Below are 15,334 nucleotides of genomic sequence, written 5' to 3' on the forward strand. Positions count from 1 at the left end.
TGATGTTTATAGCCAATGTGGATAACAACTACTTTCATATGACACGTGGGGCATCTGTATAAGCTTGATGTACCATCATAATCGAGAGGGACCCTGACACCCGTATTTTCTTTCATATTTTTAATAATACCGGTGTTTATACTGTTTAAAGTTATGAAACTAAACCAGATATATTTGAATCAAATAATTTTTTTATAAATAAAACAATAATTTTGTTGTCAATCAGAATTGATGTCGTCAACATAAATGCAAACGCGACAAATAATTTAAAGATAAAACAATGATTGGAACTAAACCAGCTTCAGATTCTATACGTTGCACCATGCATTTACCAACTTTAAGTTGTGTGGCCCATTCAAAACCCTTTATTCCTCTGTTCTTGATGGTTCTTTAAATATTATTCCGGTAGCGTCTGGTACGCAAAATGGATGGTACAAGACAGATCAGATGAAACAGAATCACGAAACAGTACACGATTCATGAAAAGTAACGTACATAATATGTAAAGTTTTAAACATTTAAGCACCCGGGTAACAGGTTGAAGCATTAACCAGTTATCATGCTGATGCGGTATCCAACTCAGTATTATTAGCTGATGTGGTTAGTGACATGAATTTTTTATAATCTAAAATTAGTTTTCAACCGGTTATCCGAATACTTAAATATTTAAAGCTTTACATTTTAGGTACCCGAATCGAAGTTTAAAAGTACATTACCAAAAATAAGAATCAAATTAAAATACGTTATTTTTTCATGGAATTTGTTCTTTTATTTAATATAATTTTTATAAAATGATTTTTTAATCATCATTTTAAATAAAAAAATAAAAGGTTGCATAATTTTTTATATATTTAAATTTAATAGAAAACGAAACGGTAAAATGAGTGGCAAAAGAGGGAACGAAATAAAAAAAAGGACACGTATGCAGCTTCTCCAACGATCTTCAAATCAGTTTCATCATAAAATCAACGCCATTGATCCTTTCACTCTCACACGTCTCCCCTTTCAACTTGTCATTTTTGCGTGGGAGAGAGATAACCTGCAACTTCCATGGCTGGCTCCATAGAAGAAGACCTGTCTCCGCTAATAGAACACTCGCATTCATCTCCTGATCATCAATCTCACATCGTCACACATAGAACTGGTATGTTAATTTCAATTTCGTCTCATCGTTTCCTGTTTTATTGGAATTTGAATTGATCGTCTAAGGTCTACTCACTGGACGGTCGGAATGTAAACGTGGAGTTACAGGAACGATATGGACGGCGATAGCTCATATAATAACCGGAGTGATGGGAGCAGGAGTGTTGTCGTTGGGATGGAGCTTGGCGCAACTCGGATGGTTGTTTGGTACTCTTGCAATCTTAGTTTTCGCGTTGGTTACCGGAGTTTCAACCTCCATTCTCTCCGATTGCTACAGATCTCCGGACTCCGAGTTAGGTCCTGATAGGCATACTTCCTTTCTTCAAGCTGTTAGATTCTATTTAGGTCAGTTCTGGATTTCTCTTACCATTTGCCATTCATTCACTTCTGTTTTCCAGAATTAACGTAATATCGGTGGAAATTTTTTAGATATCAGTTTCAATAGATTGATTATTAAGTTTGTTACCAAATACTTAACCAGTAATCGGTGCATAAACTTTTTTGGCAGAGCTTCTAGAGTGTCCTTGTCTGTTTTTTTATGCTAATGTAATATTATTAATGATACAAGCGATCATCCCGATTGAATTAATGGCGTAAAGTCGAATTTGAGGCTAACTTTGAAAAGCAGGGGAGAGGAATCAGAAGATATGTGCCGTGTTCTTCAACGAGAGCTTATTTGGGAATGATATTGCTTACACCATTGCAACTGCTACCAGCATCAGGTAAATCCAATTTACTGGTGTAGTACTTTTATTTCATGAACATTGATGCAGGGAAATGTTTGTTTCTGATAATTTATCAACATTTAAATCACTAATGTAGATATTCTTTGCTAATGATCCAATTTCATGGATAAATATCGGTTTATAAACTTTGCACAACTCGTGGTAAAGGACATGCTTGCATACATCTCATTTCGCAACTTAATTTCGAGCTAGATATACTAAGATCATTAGATTTGATTTGGTTTGCTTATGAACTTTGCTTTTGGGCCATGAAAGTTGATTTATGATGTACCGCAGACCTTACTTTCGAGTGTGATATGCTAAAAATCGTTTGATTTGGTTTGTTTATAAACTTTGCTTTTGGGCAATGCTGGAAAAGTGATCTAAGTTTGTCTTGACTTGAGGTGTTGCGGTCATCTTAAGATATTGATTACATGATGATATGAATGCAGGGCAATACTGAAATCGAATTGTTATCACGAACAAGGGCATGATGCAGCATGTAAATATCCAGACAGCATTTATATGCTTCTGTTTGGACTAGTGCAGATCGTCATGTCTCAGATACCAAATTTCCATAACATGGCTTGGCTCTCTGTTGTTGCTGCCATGATGTCGATTGCTTACTCTACCGTCGGTTTGGGGCTTGGTTTGGCAAAAGTTATCGGTATAATATATATTCGCTTCGGTTTTTAAATTTGATTTTCTTGCCTTTCCTTTATCCTAATCACATTGAGCCTTTTGTGGGCTAACCTAGAAGTACTGAATTTGAATCCTACACTTGGGAAAATGCCCGTCTACCCTGTGGGGTACTCAGTAGAGAGAAAATATGTGTACATCTTATCCCTAAACCCTATAGACCGGGTACGCCTTACCCCTAAAGCCTCCTTTGTGTGGGATATATTGGGATTTGGTTGCCCCTCTAACCTGTAGAGTGGTCAATAGAGGCAACATATGCGTAGATCTTACCCCTAAACCCTACTTGGTTTGAGATATATTAGGTACATCTTTCCCCTAAACCCTACTTTGTGTGTGATATATTCGGTTCGTTTGATTTGGTTACTTGGGAAAATGCCTACCAATATCATCTTCTGGATGGAATTCTTGAGTGCGGTTTTTTGGGGTGTTTCTGAAAATATAGCTTTGAGTTTCAGAAAATGGGGAGATTAAGGGGAGAATAGGAGGAGTCCCATCAGCTTCTGCAGCTTATAAAACATGGCTAGTTTTTCAGGGTCTTGGAGACATAGCTTTTGCTTATCCATACTCAATGATACTCCTAGAAATTCAGGTGCTGCACCTGATGGGTTCATTCAAATTTGCACTTTTTTTTTCTTGTGATGAATAACTAAATCTTGAATTCTTGATTTGCCTTTTCAATGAAGGATACCTTGCAATCACCACCATCTGAAACTGTAACAATGAAAAAAGCCTCAAAGTCTGCAATCATCATCACCACCGTCTTCTATCTATGTTGCGGAGGCTTCGGGTATGCAGCCTTTGGGAACATGACACCCGGGAATCTCTTGACTGGATTTGGGTTCTACGAGCCCTATTGGCTCGTCGATTTTGCCAATGCGTGTGTCGTTCTACATCTTGTTGGCGGATATCAGGTACTACACATTTGTGTCCGTGATCTGAATGCAGAAGTCATTACTAAGGGTCTGTTTACTACCTGGTTACCATCTCTTATTGCGTATATCCAACAAGAGATGCTGTTTACCAAGCCCCTCTTGGCTCTTGGCGGTCCATGGTGCTGACTTAGATAGGAGGGGCTCTTATGAGCTGTTTGGTTGATTTTCCATTTAGTTATGTATAGATAAAGATATCTATGTGGATTCTGGGAGGGTCTTTCCATAGATGGAAGGAGCGTGTTTTTAGTTGGGAGGGACAGGTTCGGAAAAACTTGACTTTCTTCATAAAGCTTCCCCTAGAAGCATACTAAATAAACTACTCTCTATATCATTAAGCCACTGCCAAACAGTCATCGGACCGAATAAGTTGTCAGTCCGATTAAGCTCATTAAGCTGCCAACAAACAAGCCCTTACATGGTCAATGATAAGCTCTTACCCGATTATTGTTTACCCAATTTGTGTTGGAAAATGACTCCTGACTGTTCTAATTATATGTGAATGTTATTCAGATCTTCAGCCAACCGATATTTGCATTTGTGGAAAGATGGTTTTCCGAGAGGCACCCAGATAGTCGATTTGTGAACGAGTTCTACACATTGAACCTGCCTTCACTGCCGGCATTTCAAGTGAATCTCTTCAGGCTATGTTTCAGGTCGCTATACGTTGTGACCACGACTGCAATCGCAATGCTGTTTCCGTATTTCAACCAAGTGTTGGGAGTGTTGGGAGCCTTAAGCTTTTGGCCACTGACCATATATTTCCCGGTCGAGATGTATTTCGTGCAAAGAAACATCGCACCTTGGACACGAAAGTGGGTTGCTCTTCGATCCTTCAGCATCGCTTGCTTTCTTGTATCGGCTTTGGCATTCATCGGATCACTCGAAGGACTCGTATCGGCTAGATTCCAGTAAATACACGTTCATTTTTTCCCAATGCACAGATATATCATCAATCTCATCATTCAAACATTTAATTGACATTCATGTAGATTTGTGGGCTTCCAAATCTTTTGGTAGTTCCTTTTGAGTAATAAATGTTGGCTAAAAATAGAAGATGTTACGATCAAGTCGTTATTCGGGTTTTTTCTTGTTAACGGTGAGTGTCCGAGTCATTTTGTGCGCATCTCTACTAATCTTAGGGATCCTGAAGAACTCATAACAACCAGTAAAAACCCCATTCCCGTTGCAAGACTTGAACTAGCCTCTGAGGAGAATCCTCAAAGGCCCCAAGTCTTGTAACGGTATTATATTTGATGATTCGAGTGTTTGAAAACTACGTTGAAAAACTATCTAACGCTTCATTTGAGTGGGATAAACGGTTTTATACTGTTTGGTTATGTTCGTTGTTTAATAAACAAACAACGAATATAAACAAACATCTGGATATCATGGAATCATTAGAGCATCTACGACGAAGATGCTGTTATTTTTTTTTATAAGTGGGGTATTAAAAGTTAAAATCTCTAGAAAAAAAAACATATAGCATACATGTTGAAAATGCTCTAACATTTATTTAAAAAGAACTCTTAGTGAAAAAATATTTACCTAAAACAACCGAGGGTCGTTTACTAAATATTTATTTTAGTAAGCATTTAATAGTTTGATTATCTTATTGAGTGGATATAACAAAGACCGATAATCTTATTTGGTAAGAGGAAAGACAATAATCAAAACTTTTAATCCGGTAGTGAGAGTGGTAACTCTTACCCGGTTATAAACACTTACCATCAACCCATTTTGATGACTGGAAATACTACACCATAATAGGGGCGTGCATTGGGCGGGATCAACCGGGAAAATAAAAAACCCGATCGGATTTCAGATATGAAAATCAAGCCCCAATTTTTGGATTTCGAATTTTGGATTGCTTCGAGTTCGGGTTGGTCGGTTTTGGGTTGAGGTCAATCGGGTTCTTGTTTAGTTATGCTGCAAAAAAAAATATATCAAATCAATTTTGACGATAAATTCAATAGATTGAGAGAATTGATAAATCGATAGTATGCTTAGAAATTAGAAAAAAAAACACGACCAACTAAGATTTTTTGAAATTTTAAAAGATATAAAAGAAATAAATCTCGATTTTAATGTTTAGTTTTTATTATTTGTCTATATCGATATAATAGAAAACGACAATATTTCTTCTTTTTTGGTGTAACTCTTTAATTCAATTTTTTTATTATAATTTAATTTAAATTTAATAACAAAGCAATTTAATTTTGGTTTAATGATATATATTTTTTTGTAAAGATAACAATTAAACATTATGTTATAACTCAGTAATTATCTTAATTATATTTTAATTTTTCTATGTTTAAAATGAATCTTTATCTACAGTTAGTTATACGAATTTAAAAATAAAGCTTTAATAAATTGTATTTACGTAAAATTATTTGTAATATTTAATTTTAAGTAATATGCATTAATAAACAATAATTTATATATAAAATATGATTTTAAATTTTTTTATCAAATAATTTATAATATAATATAGATATAGATATATAAGATAGGAAGTAGTATTTAAAAGTAAAAAACAAGTTGCAAACAATATCAGCCAAGAAGACTTCCGCAACCTATTCCAGGATTGCATTCACTGTTGCTATCCCACATCGATGTATTAGTAAAAGTAGAATAGAAGAAGAGGTTATATAAAAAGCAAGGTATGCAATTGGATAACATACTTACCTGGACGGGGTCAATGGGTGATCAAAAAGGCCCATGGCCTAGGTTGACGACCTCCATTGCACTACGGAGGGGCGTCCGCCTAAGGTCGGCTCAAGTAGTCGAGCCTACGTCATAATTTGTGCCAGTGAGGGCCTGCGTTCGCGCGGCCCTCGTCAATTCTTAACTCCAAATTTTTCATGTTTCTGTTTCAACTGATTGCAGACGAAACTAATGGAAGAAGGTGCAGGTGAAGCTCCGTTGTTGCTGCTCCATAAACGATCTGGTTTGTTTTTATTTTGGTTTTGTTTGTTAATGGCTGTTAGGTATACGTTGTATATATATAACCAGTTACCAGCTTTTTGAATTTGATTGTGGATAGTTGTTTTGTGTGTGTGTGTGTGTGATTCTTTGGGTTTTGTGTTGAATCCTGCTCTGCGTGATCTGGTTTTTGGATTTTTGATGATTGTTTGCATCTATGGATGTTGAATGTTGTGGAAAATGAATAGAATTCGTTGGAAGATAGAGATTTTTCATTTGTGTAGGTGATGCGCACCAGGTGTTTGTGAAAATGAAAAGCTAGCTACTCGATCTTCTTTTGCTTCTGTTTTGAAATTTTTGATGATTTAAGTGAAATCATGGGTTCATTTTATGTGGTTAGATTTGCTAGAGAATATTAGGTTGGTGGTTAAACCATGAATCAATGGTAGGAGGTGTGATTTCAAACTCGTCTAAGCTATAACTAGAATCTAGAATTACTGAATGGCACTGTATTTTCTTTTTCTTTTTGTGTGTGCTGGGGGGGGGGGGATGGCGGTCCTAGGGCGGCCCCCTTGTGGCGGTGGTCTTAGTGAAATTCAGAAGCGTTTTGAGTCTTGTTCATAGACTTATGATTCTGAAATGGTATTGACGTAGGGTTTGTTTACCAAACGCTTACTGGGTAAACGCTTTCTTGGTGTTACTTGCGTTAGTGGGTAGCATGACAAAGGACCAAGAATCAAGTAAGAGGCATATCAATGATTGATAATCGTACCTGGCAAGTCAGGGAGAATCGTACCTGGCAAGTCAGGGAGAACTCTTACCTGCTAATATGCTTACAGATAATCTATTTTGATAGCCAAAAATGTTACACTATAAGATAAGTGCGGGTAGTGAGTATTGCAAGAATGAGAAACTTTGGAACCCTTCTGATCCATGTCAATTTCGGTCCCTGTCTTCGTACCTTTGTGCATTTAACCACCCACTAATCTGATAATCATTTCCACTTATAGATTTAGGAACAATTATGATTCTCCAAGTATGAAATGAAAATATGTCTGCCAAAATCGTTATTGAAATCTGAAACTATCCTCGAGTTGAGTTCTTCGTACCAAGACAAATTAGGGTCAAAATACTACGACCTCATGGCTTTATCCTAGTTTTACACTCGGATTCTCTCAGTATTCACAAATTTCCTCCAACAGAATTTGCTGAAATGAAACTATGATCCAAGCATATTAGAAATTTGAAGATAGATTGATTGATGGCTTCTTTTGTGCTAACTCGGTTTACGTTGTTTGATAAAGGGGATGTATGGACAGCTTTTGCGCACATAATAACGGGAGTAATCGGATCGGGGGTTCTAGCGTTATCGTGGAGTGTGGCTCAGCTCGGATGGGTTGCTGGTCCAGTTTCTCTTGTTTTATTTGCACTCGTCTCCCTTCTAAATGCATCTCTTCTTTTGAATCTTCATCTCTATCCCGACCCTAATAATGGTGTCACCATTATCAATCGTTCATACTTGCAAGCTGTGGAGAACATTTTGGGTGAGTGAGACGACCACTGATTCAATTAGTGGCTACTTCTATTTGTTTGACGGTATTTGATCATGTTCAAGGATGGACCCACATGGAACGATTAGTGCCACCATTTCATGGTTCCTTCGTAAGGGAAAAAATTACGATTATGAAGGGTGCCACCATATAGTTTTTAGGCTGAGACATTAGCACAAGATTTCAATAGCTAAGATGGTAAATGCTCCTGCCTTTGTACGTAAGGCCCAAGTTCAATTCCCACAGTTGTCGAAGTTGTTTTTTAGCTTAAATCTTGGTGTTATTTTATATTTTATTGTGTTTTTAAAAATATATGTAGACTGGACTTGAACATGGGTCTCTTCTATGTAAAAGACAAGGAACTAACCAATAGATCTATATTAATAGTCGAATTTTGCCACCATTGAGAAAAATTTATGGGTCCACCTCTGGTCATGTTGCAGGGAATTCGAATGGACGGGTTTGTTCGGTGTTGGTATACTTCAATTTATTCAAGTTGGGAGTCGTTTATACGATTACATCTGCAATCAGCATCAGGTATGATTCTTTCTGGTGATCATTTAACAATGTTTTTTTGGTCTAATTGTTGATGTTTTTGTTTTATTGGCGATAGAGCAATTGAGCAGTCGAATTGTTACCATGAAAATGGCCACGAAGCTGATTGCGAATACGGGATAAAAACCTATATGATCCTTTTCGGAATTGTTCAAATTATAGCTTCTCAAATACCCAATTTCCATTGTACAAAATGGCTCTCGGTTATTGCTGCAGTTATGTCGTTTGCGTATTCTTTCATTGGATCGGGGCTAGGGTTAGCCCAAACGATAGGTATGTATGATTGGATTCCTCTCGGACTTGATGGTACGTTTGGTACGCAGACCGGAATGGAGGGAACAAAGACTTGGCGAGGTTTGGTAGGAATGTGAGAGAATCTCCAGATGCTCCAAATAGAGAGAATGGAGATTTTCTTATCTATTTTGCTCTAACATATTCTCTATATTGTTATCTAAAACATAAAAAACTCCCAAGTTTAGAGAATTCTCTAAAACTTGATGCGAGAATAGAGAAATGACTTTTTTTCATTCTTGATTGAATTTTATTGTTATTTTATATAAAGTTTCTTAAAATGTTCATTAAATCACTAAAAATAGAGGATATGTTGGAGTTGAGTATAAGGGTTCTTTTTGGTTTTTGGTTCTATGTTTTAGAAAAAATTATAGAGAATCTAAGAGAATTGTACAAGGTTTTGGGTTTAAATTTCAAATGGGTATTTTAGTAATTTATCATTCTTGTGATTCTCGTCTTCTTGATTTTTGTTCCCCTATTTTAGTATGACTAATGCATTTTTGTGCTACTCAATCCTTGGTCATGTTCTATACCGGTCTAGGGGCTGTTTGGCTGGCTTTCTATTAAGTCTTGTATGGATAAAGTTGTCTGTGTGGATTAATCTGTCTGTATAGATTGAAAAGTTTTTTGTTTGGGTGGGTTTTTTTATAGATAGAACAAGAGTGTTCTTTAATTGAGTGCGACAGGTTTGGGAAAAACTTGTCTTTCTGTATAATGCTCCCCTCTAGAAGGGAAGCTTACTGAATAAGCCACTTTCTATATCATCAAGCCACTACCAAACAGTCATGTATAGCTAGCCGAATAAGCTGCGAGTCTCATTAAGCTACTAACAAACCAGCCCTAAATTTCCCACAAAACGTGGGACAAAAGGTTTTTCTTCTGTCCCATCATGTCCAACGTACTAAACGCACCCCGAACGATATTAGTAGATGGCGTTTCTGATAATTTATCAATTGATGATGAGAATGCAGGAAACGGAAAGGTCAAAGGTAGCATAGGAGGAGTTTCAACTGATGAACCAATTCAGAAAGTATGGTTGGTAGCTCAAGCTATTGGAGATATAGCATTTTCATACCCTTTTCCCTTGATTTTTCTTGAAATACAGGTAAAATGGTTATGGTTCTTTCATCCATATAAGAGACATCTCAAGGTCAGTTTTGTAATTTTAACTGTTTTTGAATATGAAGAGTACTCTGAAATCACCTGCACCTGAGGAAGTAACCATGAAGAATGCTTCAAGAATTGCAGTTTTTACTACTACTGTTTTTTACCTTTGCTGTGGTGGATTTGGGTATGCGGCTTTCGGGAACTCGACTCCTGGGAATATCTTAACCGGGTTCGGATTTTACGAGCCGTATTGGCTCATCGACTTCGCTAATGCATGTGTTTTTCTGCACTTGGTTGGAGGATATCAGGTAAACACTTATTCTCCATGAACTGTTTTAGGGACCCTTTGGTAAACGCTTACATTCTCGGCCACCAAAATATCAAAATATAGATTGTGGTAAGCGCTTACCGGCCAAGACTCACTCACTGTGTAAGATTCTTGATCTTTGCTATGCCTCTAACCGAGTAAGATTCTTGGACCTTATCATGCTTAAGCGTTTACCTGGTAAGAGTTTGGTAAAACGGCTCATTTACCTTTGGAAATCAGATCCAGAAAATGAACGTAAGCATTGGTTTATTGTTTCACGGGTAGTACACCCGTTAGACATGTCCCGTCCAATCCGTTAGAAAATTGGCCTAGGAAACCATTCTCGAAAAAATAGACGGGCCTGGACGATGAAAAAATCCTTGACTTGTGTGCACAGCTCGACGGTACATAAAAATTATCAAGCCCGCAAAAACGGGATCAGGTATGCTATACACTGACTGTAGGTTGGGCCTAACCCGTATCCAACCCAAACTTATAAACGATCACCTCTTTACTGTTTTTTATCAGATATTTAGTCAGACGTTATACGGCATCGTGGAAAGATGGTACGCTGAGAAGTATCTCGAAAGTGAATCCACAAGCAACCGGATTTTCAGAATGAGGCGGAATCCCTTTCGGTTTTGTTTTCGGATATCATATGTGGTTTTAACGACATCTATAGCGATGGTATTCCCTTACTTCAATGAAGTGGTGGCGTTTGCAGGGTCGGTGACTTTCTGGCCGTTGGTTGTATACTTCCCGGTGGAGATGTATTTTGTGCGGAAAAGAATCGCACCGTGGACCGGTAAGTGGATTGCTCTTCGTATCTTCACCGTTGTTTGCTTGTTTGTATCAATATTTGCATTTGTTGGTTCAATTCAAGGGCTAATTGCCAAAAGATTTGGTTAGAAAGAACACCCAACTATGTTACGCACAAAAAACGATCCTATTTGTGTCTCGATGATAATATGTCGAGCCACCGGTTAACGAGTCGAGTTGTATGCTATTCGAGTTTGGCTCGAGAAAGCATTACCGCGCTCGAATGTTCTTCAATGTTCAAGCTTGAGCTCGATATTTGTTTACGTGCTTGAACTCGAGATCGGTTGATTCTCTTATTGGCTCGACCTTTATAATTTTATACTTGATTTATGAATATACAAACATGTTGGACTCGAAAAATTTAATCGAGTTTTTGAATGAGCCGAATTGAGAATCGATGTTTTGGAGTTCGACTTGTTATGTTAAACCAATCTAAATGTGTGTTTCGAGATCGGCTCGAGCTTGAGATAACCGAGCTCAGGCTTGAGTAGCTCGTTAAAGGCTTGATTTGTTAACGTCCCTTAAATTTCATAGGATTTATTTATAATAATATTTTAAACAATGTTAAAAAACAGTTGTTTCGTAATAATAAGTTAATAAATTACATTATTTTTTAATTTATTTTTATAAATTATTCATAAAGAATTAAATTCAATTCCAAATTCTACTAACCGAACATATCAATGATTCCAAATCCACGGATGTTCCAATATTTTTAGAGCCTTTGTTACATCTAAATTTTTTGATTACACTGTAAGATAAGATAATAAAGATAAATATAGTTTTATATTTGTTGATGAAAGTCCTAAACTATGAAATTGGACAAATTGTATGAAAAAGTAACGTAATTTAACTTGATTCATGTTTTCGGTAATGTATTTTAAAAAAACTTTTATTTTGGTACCTAAGATGTAAAGTTTTAAACAATTAAGTACCCGAATAACCGGTTAAAGACTAATTTTAGATTAAAAAAAGTCTATGTCACTAACTACATCAGCAAATAATACTGAGTTGGATATCATATAATTCCTCACATCAGCATGATAACCAGTTAATGCTTCAACTAGTTATCCGAGTATTTAAATGTTTAAAACTTTACATTTTATGTGTCAAAATGGAAGTTTTAAAAGTACGTTACCTAAAATAAAAATCAAGTTAAGGTACATTACTTTTTCATGTAATTGAGTCTAAAATTTTGGAGACCCATTCCAAATCCTCCCTCGAAATCCAAAATACTCAAAAACATTTTGTCAACCAAACAAACCATGGGTTTTAACCACCAGCTTGACACCAAAGGTCAAAAGTGTCATGAGGTCCCAGGTTCAAATCTAAGGAGGAACAAAAATCCTCTTATGACTACGGAGGTTCAAATGCGGTGACTTCGTGCTACTTGCAAAGTAGGTGGTTGCCCTGGAATTAGTCGGCTTGCAAAACGGGTTGGATATCCAGGTTGATCACAAAAAAAAAAACCCTGAGTTTTCTGCTCTCCTCTCTCTTCCTTCTCTTTGCTTAAAAAAATGGTTCTATATCACAAATAAAACATAGTTCCAACATGTTTGGAGCAGAAACAGTTCAAATCTAGTTGATATAGCAATCTAACAGATATAAGACAACAGTTATTGTCATTCGCTTCAAAACGACTGAAACCACATCTAGGGCACAATCTTGGAACACTTAATCTTATCAATCCAAGAAACAAAGCATGATTTTGTATTTCTAAACCCTAAAAATCCATGTTCTTTGCTCTTATTCATTATATCCAACATCCCTTCATTACTTAGAACAACATCCACAAACCACCACTTTCCAACCTCCTCTAACTTATTTACCAAAAGGCCCTTCTCCTTCACTATCTCATCCCAAACACCCCCTTTATCTTTCATCATCTCCCCCAAGCTTTTCTTCTCTCCGTCTTCCCGAAACCCGCCGTTTTCGACCTCGAATTGCTCCGCCAGAATCTTCCACAAATGCTTCCACTTGAAAACGTCCCCGTTACTGATGTTAAACGCTTCGTTCTTTGCGATCGGATCGACCGCCGCCCAGATTTGGTGCTCGGCGATCAGATCGGCATCCGAAGCGTCGGTGAAGCTGTTCCATGCTTCTTTGGTTCCTGGAAACGTCAGTGGTTGACCTTCGTGTTTGCAAATTGATGCGTAGGCGCATAGACCTAGTAGAATGTTCATCATACTGTTGGGTGAAAACCCGAAAATGACCCCGGGTCGATGGATGGACCATGTTAGTCCTTCCTTCTTTTCGACTTCTTTGAAGAGGATGTCTTCGAGTGTGTAGTAGAAATTAGGGGAATCGAGTCGGGGAAGATCTTCGTGAAAAGGTGGATCGTGAACGAATTTTTTCGCCATAATGGCTTCTAGTGATCCGATGTAATGCTTACGACCAGTTTGCAAGCAAATATGTTGTAAATTTGGGGCGTTCGGGATTACAGCATTAAGGACATTGGTGAACATCTTGCCATTGATGTCGCAGTTTTCGGACTCGGTTTCGCAATTGGCCCATGTGACGTAGAAAAGATGAGTGAGGTCTGTTAGGGTCGAGAGTTTGGATTGGGTTTGTTCAGGATCGCTAACGTCGCATTGGATATAGTCTATAGGGTAATCGTCGTTCCACGATGGTCGTGGGCGGCGAGCAACTCCGTAGACTTTCCAGGGACCTTCGGGGGTGTCGTGGAGTGGTAGGATCTCGGCGAGGCTGTTCCCAACGATGCCGGTGACTCCGATTATTAGAGCGAATTTCTGGTACTTCCGTGATGGATTGCCATCCTCCAATTTCCTCTACATATAAATTGAAAAATCATTAGTAATCGAACAAAGGGGTAATTGGTTTATCAGTATTCTACTTTTTCTCCTGAATCTGATCCTATAAAGTTTGTCTCTGTATAATATATATATATATATATATATATATATATATATATATATATATATAAGTGAGTTATTATACAACCCTTTACATTTGTACAACCAATACAACTCAATCTCAACCGTCCATTTAATTTGATGAATATGTGATTTCATAAAAGTTTTGATTGTTTCCTAATATAAAGTATTAATCATAATTAATGAACTCTAGTCATCTTTCATAAATATTCAAATCATAATAAATGAACTATCATCATTTTCATAAATATCTCAATTGATTGGGTTGCATTGGTTGTACAAATGAACATGATTGTATTTGAAATATACCCTATATATAGGTTGGTTGTTATACAACCCTTGTCATTTGTGCAACCAATACAACCTAATCTTAACCGTCCATTTCATTTGATTAATATGTGATTTTATAGAGTTTTTGATTATTTTCTAATGTAAAGTATTAATCATAATTAATGAACCGTATTCATCTTCCATAAATATTTAAATCATAATAAATGAACTCTAATCATTTCCATAAATATTTCAATTTATTGGGTTGCATTGGTTGTACAAATGCAATAGATTGTATACACACAGAGGGTAATCAGTATTCCACGATTTCTTCTGAATTAGATTCTATAGAATTCTCTCTCTCTCTCTCTCTCTCTCTCTATATATATATATATATATATATATATGGGTAATTGGCTTAAGAGGATTCATGTTTTCTTCTGGATCTGATCCTATTGAGTTGTCTCTGTATATAATATACATATATATATATATATACATATATGTATGTATATATATATATACACACATAGAGATAGAGATAGAGATAGAGATAGAGATAGAGATAGAATGGTACCCTTGCAGCGCCGACGAATCCCGATCGCCACCAACTCATGATTTGCAGAAAGAGAAATGAAGGAGAAAGAAACCATCGTCCTATTCCTATATATATATAAACTCTAACCAATTCAATCTTCACCACCCAAAATACAAGGCTATCATTTTTTCTATTTAATTTTTACCCTTTTAATTTTGTATCATAGTGTGCATTTTTGTTATTTTCATTGTTTTTCAAAGGGTATCACATTGTACATCTTGTATGTATATTTGGGTATCACAGTGAATACTGTTTGTAGGTATCACAATGTATATCTTGTGTTCATATAAGTTTCATCCGAATAAGATTCACCGGAGAGAGAATAGAGAAGAGATGAGAGAGGATATTTATAGAATTCTTAAAATGCCCTTAATTAATATTTTAAGTTAACATTATCAAAATTATTAATTTTCTAATTTAACTTTTGATTTATGGTTGGGATTAGATCTTATGGTTACCACAAACTAATCAATTCTTCTTGAATGGGCCTCAATATATATATAATATATATATATAGGACGT

At 36.5% G+C, this 15,334-nt stretch overlaps 3 protein-coding genes and 1 non-coding gene across 6 annotated transcripts; 3 read left to right on the top strand and 1 right to left on the bottom strand.

Moving 5' to 3' along the window:
* Positions 1–1,050: 1,050 nt before the first annotated feature.
* On the top strand, positions 1,051–4,411 carry LOC112507697 (probable amino acid permease 7). Its single transcript, XM_025112362.1, has 7 exons — positions 1,051–1,144; positions 1,252–1,488; positions 1,772–1,865; positions 2,321–2,535; positions 3,023–3,156; positions 3,251–3,478; positions 4,010–4,411. The coding sequence occupies exons 1-7, from the start codon at positions 1,051–1,053 to the stop codon at positions 4,409–4,411; spliced, it is 1,404 nt and encodes a 467-aa protein (XP_024968130.1).
* A 1,663-nt stretch (positions 4,412–6,074) lies between these two features.
* Positions 6,075–11,282, top strand: LOC112507097 (probable amino acid permease 7). Of its 3 annotated transcripts, none has more exons than XM_025111518.1 (8): positions 6,075–6,159; positions 6,386–6,446; positions 7,726–7,965; positions 8,415–8,508; positions 8,585–8,799; positions 9,789–9,922; positions 10,005–10,232; positions 10,760–11,282. In XM_025111518.1, the coding sequence occupies exons 2-8, from the start codon at positions 6,395–6,397 to the stop codon at positions 11,138–11,140; spliced, it is 1,344 nt and encodes a 447-aa protein (XP_024967286.1). In that variant the 5' UTR covers positions 6,075–6,159; positions 6,386–6,394; the 3' UTR covers positions 11,141–11,282. The 3 variants fall into 3 exon arrangements, with proteins under 3 accessions (XP_024967286.1, XP_024967287.1, XP_024967285.1); XM_025111519.1 differs by lacking the exon at positions 6,075–6,159 and having other exon boundaries at positions 6,196–6,446; positions 10,760–10,869; positions 10,956–11,119; XM_025111517.1 differs by lacking the exon at positions 6,075–6,159 and having other exon boundaries at positions 6,196–6,446.
* LOC112508370 lies at positions 6,177–6,337 on the top strand. The gene has a single exon (XR_003068743.1). It is a non-coding gene; the product is annotated as a U1 spliceosomal RNA (small nuclear RNA).
* A 1,330-nt stretch (positions 11,283–12,612) lies between the features above and the next one.
* Positions 12,613–14,830, bottom strand: LOC112506394 (3-oxo-Delta(4,5)-steroid 5-beta-reductase-like). The gene is made up of 2 exons (XM_025110398.1): positions 14,792–14,830; positions 12,613–13,839 (listed from the first exon to the last, which is right to left on the bottom strand). The coding sequence occupies exons 1-2, from the start codon at positions 14,828–14,830 to the stop codon at positions 12,703–12,705; spliced, it is 1,176 nt and encodes a 391-aa protein (XP_024966166.1). The 3' UTR covers positions 12,613–12,702.
* Between the last annotated feature and the right edge of the window lie 504 nt (positions 14,831–15,334).

This window comes from Cynara cardunculus (assembly GCF_001531365.2).
Source record: "Cynara cardunculus var. scolymus isolate 2C chromosome LG 2, CcrdV1, whole genome shotgun sequence".
In the NCBI taxonomy this organism is placed as follows: domain Eukaryota; kingdom Viridiplantae; phylum Streptophyta; class Magnoliopsida; order Asterales; family Asteraceae; genus Cynara; species Cynara cardunculus.